General features: G+C 48.5%; 2 protein-coding genes across 4 annotated transcripts in view; one reads left to right on the forward strand and one right to left on the reverse strand.

The window, feature by feature from the left end:
• The window catches only part of LOC114052221 (cardiotrophin-1-like), a 4,161-nt gene extending 3,242 nt beyond the window's left edge, over positions 1-919 (reverse strand). Inside the window, exon 1 of one of the 2 annotated variants that reach the window (XM_027874726.1) lies at positions 802-919. In XM_027874726.1, the coding sequence (XP_027730527.1) occupies positions 802-874 (73 nt within the window). In that variant the 5' untranslated portion in view covers positions 875-919. Of the gene's footprint in view, positions 1-595; positions 682-801 lie in introns of those variants that run through there. The other variant, XM_027874727.1, reaches the window with a different exon arrangement.
• Positions 920-2,076: 1,157 nt separating this feature from the next.
• BCL7C (BCL7C, BAF complex component) lies at positions 2,077-5,653 on the forward strand. 2 transcript variants are annotated; one of them, XM_027874724.1, is made up of 6 exons: positions 2,077-2,457; positions 2,792-2,870; positions 3,945-4,053; positions 4,178-4,342; positions 4,433-4,518; positions 4,653-5,653. In XM_027874724.1, exons 1-6 carry the CDS (start codon positions 2,366-2,368, stop codon positions 4,797-4,799), a joined length of 678 nt encoding a protein of 225 aa, XP_027730525.1. In that variant the 5' UTR covers positions 2,077-2,365; the 3' UTR covers positions 4,800-5,653. The 2 variants fall into 2 exon arrangements, with proteins under 2 accessions (XP_027730525.1, XP_027730526.1); XM_027874725.1 differs by having other exon boundaries at positions 4,181-4,342.
• Positions 5,654-6,104: the final 451 nt, after the last annotated feature.

A 6,104-nucleotide genomic window follows, 5' to 3' on the forward strand; every position in this document is an offset into this window, starting at 1 on the left:
CACACACACACACACACACACACACACACACACACACACACACACACTCCCCAACTTTCTTCCCAACACCCTCCCTCTCTTAACTCAAGTAGCCTATCACCTAGCTCTGGTTCTCCTTTATAAAGAGAGAAGATCTTCCTTGCATCCTACTCTCCCCCACCTTAGTCCCCCCACCTAGTCACTAATTGGCCCTCCTACTCTATTCAGACTCTAAGACTCTTACTCCTCAGCCAGAGTCTGGTGTTTTTGCCGAAGACTTTCAACCCCAGACTCTTTCCCCCTCCAACATATGAAGTGTCTAGTTCCCCAGCTCACTTCCACAGCCCCACTTCCACCTCAAGTTCTATTCTTTTATTTTCCTCCTCCAAGCCCTTCCCCATTTTCTTAATCAGGTTCCTTTCCTTTCTCAGAATCCATACATTTGGCTCCTTAGCCACTAAGCTCTCCTTTCCAGAACACAGACAGACATTCCATTACAGCCCCAGGCACCTAACTTGTAGGTCCCAACTCTGCTCTTTTTATTAACCTGCAATCTTGCCCGGTTCCCGGCTTTCTCTTCTAGACCCAATTTTTCCAAGACCCAGAAGTCCCTTACCCTTGTTTCCCTCCCTCTGGCTCATGTTGGCCCCCTCCGTCCCCTGGCTGGTCCCGGTTCCCTACATGCCCCCTCCTCCGCTTCCCAGAGAGAAGGAGGGAGGGAAAAGGGGGGTAGTGGGCGTGGTCCACTATCAACCAATCAGGGCCCACCCCCAAACTCCCCCCACCTCACCCCAAGCCCAGATTCCAGTGCCCTGAGCTCACCTTTCAGCCCTGCCCTGAGGAGTGGAATAAGGCCTGGGAGGGTTACTATAGGTCTTGGGGAGATAGAAATCATAAGGATCTCGGAGTGCTCCCTCCCAGGGAGCTTCAACTTTTCTCCTAGTCTAGGAACTGGACAGAAAACTGTCACCTTGCTGATGAGGTCATCCAGAGAGAAAAGGGGCAGGGACTGTCAGAGTTCTGAGAGGGCAGTTAAGAGGAAAGAAGCTAGAAGTTGGGGTGGGGGTGGGGGGAAGGAAGAGGAGGACTCCTGGGTTCAGGGAGGGAACTGGCATGCCTGGAATTTGAAGAATGTGCCAACTGGATAGCTTTCCTGGGGATACACCAAGGGAACTACCTCCAGGAGTTGGGGGGTGAATGGAGGAAGGGGAAGAGATTTGCAGCGGTTGATGGGGAAGGTGGCATGGGAGCTGTGTGATAGTCACAGGGATGTGCAGACATGAAGAGATCTACTACCATATGTTTGAAAAGATAGTCACATCTCAATCCCACCAATGAGACAGTCAAGCAAAATGACAGACACATTTTAAAAGTACATCTAATATAGTATGGGCGTCTGCACAGGAATGAAACAGTGGTATCCATAAACACCTAGATCCACGGCACAACCCCACTAGCTGACTATTAAACACAGTGAGTCACATGTGTCCTAAAGGACTCTCACAAACACGCTCAGGAAGAAGGTATAGACATGCATGCCAATTTGATACAGTTGCATTAATGCCCACAGTGATACATAATTGCCAACAGATACACACTTACACGCACATGCACACAGAGGCAGAAACTCCACGGGCACAAGGGGGCAGTCAAAGAAGCTCAAATCGAAATCGGGTAGGGACCTCCCCCTCCTCCTGCCCCCAGCCCTGGCCCTGCCTCTACTGCCAAGCCCTGGTCCTGTCTCTGGAGGGCAGGGGGCGCTGTGGGGGAGCCAGGGTGGGCGGGGAAGTAAGTCAGGACAGGGGGCGGAGTGTCTGGTCCTGGGGACTGCTGCTCCTTGGTTTCCTGGCTGCAGCAGGGAAATCCCCAAGCCAGAGCAGAACTAGGGGGCGGCTGGGGTAGGGGCGGGCTCGGAGGAGAAGCCAGAGAGAAGTGACAGGGAAGGAGACAGACACTGACGACAGGGAGCAGAAGAAAGGGAAGGAGAGACAGTGAGGGAGGCAGGAAGAGTGACTCACAGAGAGAAGGGAAGACGACAGACAGCACTGGGAAGGGAGGAGAGCAAAGAAAAAACATTTTTTTTTTTTAAGCAGGAAGACAGGATGGAAAACCAAGAGGGAAAGGAAGAAAGAGAGTGAAACAAACAGACAGGGAGATTGAGAAGTAGAGGAAACAGGAAGCCAGTGAACAAGGGGTAGGGGGAAAAAGGGATAGCTTGGAAGGGAGGAAGAGGCAAAACTGAGCAAGGCGCAGAGGGCGCTCGAGGGGAGGAGGAGAAGGGCATCAAGTGACCCAGAGAGAGGAGTCTGGGGAGTCCAGGAGGGGCAGAGCCAGCGTCCCGAGTGCAGGCCAGGTGGGCCTCGGGAGAAGCAACACCTCAGTTCTTATGGCGGGCCGGACGGTGAGGGCAGAGACCAGGAGCCGGGCCAAGGATGACATCAAGAAGGTGATGGCAACCATCGAAAAGGTCCGGAGATGGTGAGAGCAGGGGCTCAGGGCCTGGAAGGCTTGGGTTTGAGACAAGGAGGAGGGGAAGAGATGTGAGGCAGTACCATGGGGTGAGAGCAGTGGGGTGAGGGTCTCAGACAGACCACTCTTCAAAGCTTTGGCCATCTACATCCATCCTACTAGGCTGCTGTTTTTCCCTTCTCCAAAGAAAGCTGTGCCATAGAACAGTGTGTTTTTCTGTGTTGGGGAGAGGTGTGTGTGTGTGTGTGTGTGTGTGTGTGTGTGTGTGTGAAAGAGAGAGAGAGAGAGAGAGAGAGAGAGAGAGAAAATCTCTGGTTGACCTGGCTCTGTGGATCACCCCCAGGGAGAAACGCTGGGTGACAGTGGGAGACACTTCCCTCCGTATCTACAAGTGGGTGCCTGTGGTGGACCCACATGAGGAGGTGAGAGAATTTAATTTCCCTTATGACATCCTCACTTTTCTACTATTCTTTTTTTTCTCTTCTTTGTAACATTATCAGTCTTTTCTCCCTAAACCAGCTCCTCCCCCTGCTTTACCTGTTTTTCTCAGTGGCACTACCATTTATCCCAATCTCCCCTAACCATTGGATTCTTCCCTCTTATATCCTATGGGTTACTAAGCTCTGTTGAATCTTATCTCTGCAGTGACATTTGCATCTGTCCCCTCTTTTCTGTTTCTACTTGCTACCACCCTAGTACAGGCTCTCATTATTACCCACCTAGGTTATTGCAATAGCCTCTAAATCTATCCTTCATATTGCTGCCAGATGTTTTCCCTCCGCCTCCCCCCTTAGTTTGCCATATCTAGTCATGTCACTCTTTTGCCCAAAATCTTCCGTGGTTTCTGGTTGTCTACCCATTGAAGGTTGAAGCTCTTTTGCCTGGCATACAAGCCCCTCCACAATTAGGCATCATCCAGCTTTGCATACTTCCCCCCTGCAGCTTTCTTCCATCTTTACTGACTGCTTAAGTCAAAGTAGACTGTTTTCTGTCCCCAGTGCTTTCCTGCCAATTTCTTTCACCTGAAATGTCCCCATCCCCTTCTCACCTGTTGAATTTTTACCCATTTTTAAAAGTTCAACTCAAATATTACCTTTGCCACAAAGCTTTCCCTAGCCCCCATCAGTGACAGCTGCACCCCCTTCCCCCAAACCCATAGAATAGTCTTTGCAAGCATGCAATGAACTGATTATGTATTCTTTTGGATTATTGTTATATGTGTCCCATCTCCCTAACTGGGCAGCTCCTGGAGGGCTGGTCTCTAATTTAAGTAGTAGAGGTCTCTAATTAAATTTTTTTTTTAATCTCCTCCATACCTTAGCACAATTTCCAGAACACTGGAGGTACCTAATGAATGTTTGTTGGAAAAAGCTGAATTCTTTCAGGGTCTAACTCTTTTCTCTTTCTTGGGAAACTTTCCTGCTCCCTCTCCCAACTAATTCATTCCTTTTTTCTCTACCACTCTCGAACTCCCTTGCTCCTTTTCCCTTCTGTAGGAACGTCGACGGGTGGGAAGTGGGGCTGAAAGGCCCCGAGCCAGGGAGCGGAGGGGTCGGGGAGCCAGTCCAAGAGGAGGTGGTCCCCTCATCCTGCTTGACCTCAGTGGTATGTAGGAGTATCTGGATGGTGGGAGAATGGAAGTCTTGGGTGGGGGGGGGAGGGAGAGGAGATCCTAAGGCAGGGGAAGCTGAGGCATCCAAGGCCCAACCCTCCCAGCTTCTCTCCCCAGCAGATGAGAATAGCAATCAGAGCTTCCACTCAGAGGGCTCCCTGCAAAAGGGCACAGAGCCCAGCCCAGGGGGAACTCCTCAGCCAAGCCGACCAGCCTCACCTGCTGCTCCACCAGATGGGACTTCTGAAGATGCCCAGCCCCCAAGGCTGGGTCAGGAAAGAGGTAAGAATTCAAACAACCCCTCCATTGGCTTCCCACTGTGATCTTTAGCTCCTTGTTCCCTGGGGGTAACCTGATTTCTTGTTATTCCAGATCCAGGGGGTGTGACTATGGGTGGGACAGATGAACCCCCAATGCTGACCAAGGAAGAGCCTGTGCCCGAGTTATTGGAGGCTGAGGTAAGAAAGGCTGGAGAAAGAGGCCTGGCTTTGGAGCAGTAGGGAATGAGGGATGTGGGAAGGACTGGGGGTGGGGCGGGGCAGGCAAGATTCTTGGAATCTTGGAGAACTTATCCCCAGTTCCTCCTCACCAGGTTCCTGAAGCTTATCCGGTCTTTGAACCAGTTCCCCCTGTGCCTGAGGCAGCTGTGGGGGAAACTGAAGACTCAGAGGGGGCACCCCCTCTCAAGCGTATCTGTCCAGATGCCCCTGAAGGCAGTCCGCTTCCCCCAGACCCTTAAGCCTAAAAAGCTGATCCATAACCTGTTGTGTCCCCCCCCCCCCCCCCCCCCCCGGCTTTTTACAAATAAAGAACCTTTTGTAGCCAAGTATCCTATCTCTTCAGCCAGAACACCACAGTTCTGCCTGATATCCTCCCGTTTTCTATCCCAGGAAACTGGGCTGTCCCAACAATGCTAGAAGTGGACACCAGGCACCCAAAATACCCATATCTCTCCTATTGAAGAAGGGAAATGAGAAAGAGGGGAATGAGAAGATAAGACTATTTGCTGGGACCTAGAAGGATTAGGGTTCTTCTCTCTACTATCCTCCTTTTGTGCTCTCCCTTCTACCCTTTCTCTTCCGTTTTCTTTCCTTCCTGTCTTACAACTCCAATCCTCCCCTGTGCAAGTTTCCCTTTTGATTTAAAAAAAATTTTTTAATATGAAATTAGTCACCAACACAAACATTTCAACATACAAAGAATGAGATGGTAGAAGAAACTTTGAATTTGTTATGTAACTTAAAGAAATACATATTAAGTGTAACAAGGTAGTAACAAAATCAGTGTCCCCTTTGGTATTTTTTTTCTTCTGTGCATTTAAAAAATGTTTTTATTGGTATTCTGTTATTTCATGCCTATCAATTTCCACTAATCTAGATCTTCCCTTCAGTAGGCTTCTCTTGAAACAATTAAGCAAAACAAACCAACACAGTGACCGTGTGTGAGAATGTGTTTCTCATCCTTCACTTCTTGTCCACCACTTCTCTGCCAAAGGACAGGATGTATGTTTCATCATGAGTCTTTTGAAGTCATAAATGGGCATTGCTTTAGCTGGAGTTCTGAGGTCTTTTAAAGTTGTTTCCCGTCACATTATTATTGTGGTCTTCTGATTGTTCTAGTTTCGCTTTATATCAGTTCATGCAAGTCTTTCCATACTTTTAGGAATACGTCATGTTAATCATTTCTTATGATACAATAATATTCCCATATATTCCTATACCACAACTTACTTGTGCAGTTGTTACCCAGTTGAAAGGTACTTATTTTTGTTTACAATTCTTTATTGTAACAGAAAGTGTTGTTATGGTCTTATAAAATTATGTGGGCGCTTAGGTGTCCTTGACCTAATTGTCATATAATGTTGGGCCGTTTTTTTTCCTGCAAATATTATAAGATCATTTGGTTTATATATGATATAGAATGCTTGTTTGCTCAGATGAATTTGTAGTTGTACTCCTAGGGAAAAACCATTTATCTAAACCCCTCATATTCTTCCTCTGCCATGTGAGCCACATTTTGAAGCAAATTTATAATTTCCTTTACC

This window comes from Vombatus ursinus, unplaced genomic scaffold (assembly GCF_900497805.2).
Source record: "Vombatus ursinus unplaced genomic scaffold, bare-nosed wombat genome assembly UNPS02014807.1, whole genome shotgun sequence".
Lineage (NCBI taxonomy): Eukaryota > Metazoa > Chordata > Mammalia > Diprotodontia > Vombatidae > Vombatus > Vombatus ursinus.

Bases quoted from the DNA above. Each gene is read 5' to 3' on its own strand.
- BCL7C (XM_027874724.1), top strand. From the start codon at position 2,366: ATGGCGGGCCGGACGGTGAGGGCAGAGACCAGGAGCCGGGCCAAGGAT. The intron at 4,054-4,177 runs GTATGTAGGAGT...TTCTCTCCCCAG, and splicing joins CATCCTGCTTGACCTCAGTG to CAGATGAGAATAGCAATCAG. The intron at 4,519-4,652 runs GTAAGAAAGGCT...CCTCCTCACCAG, and splicing joins CCGAGTTATTGGAGGCTGAG to GTTCCTGAAGCTTATCCGGT.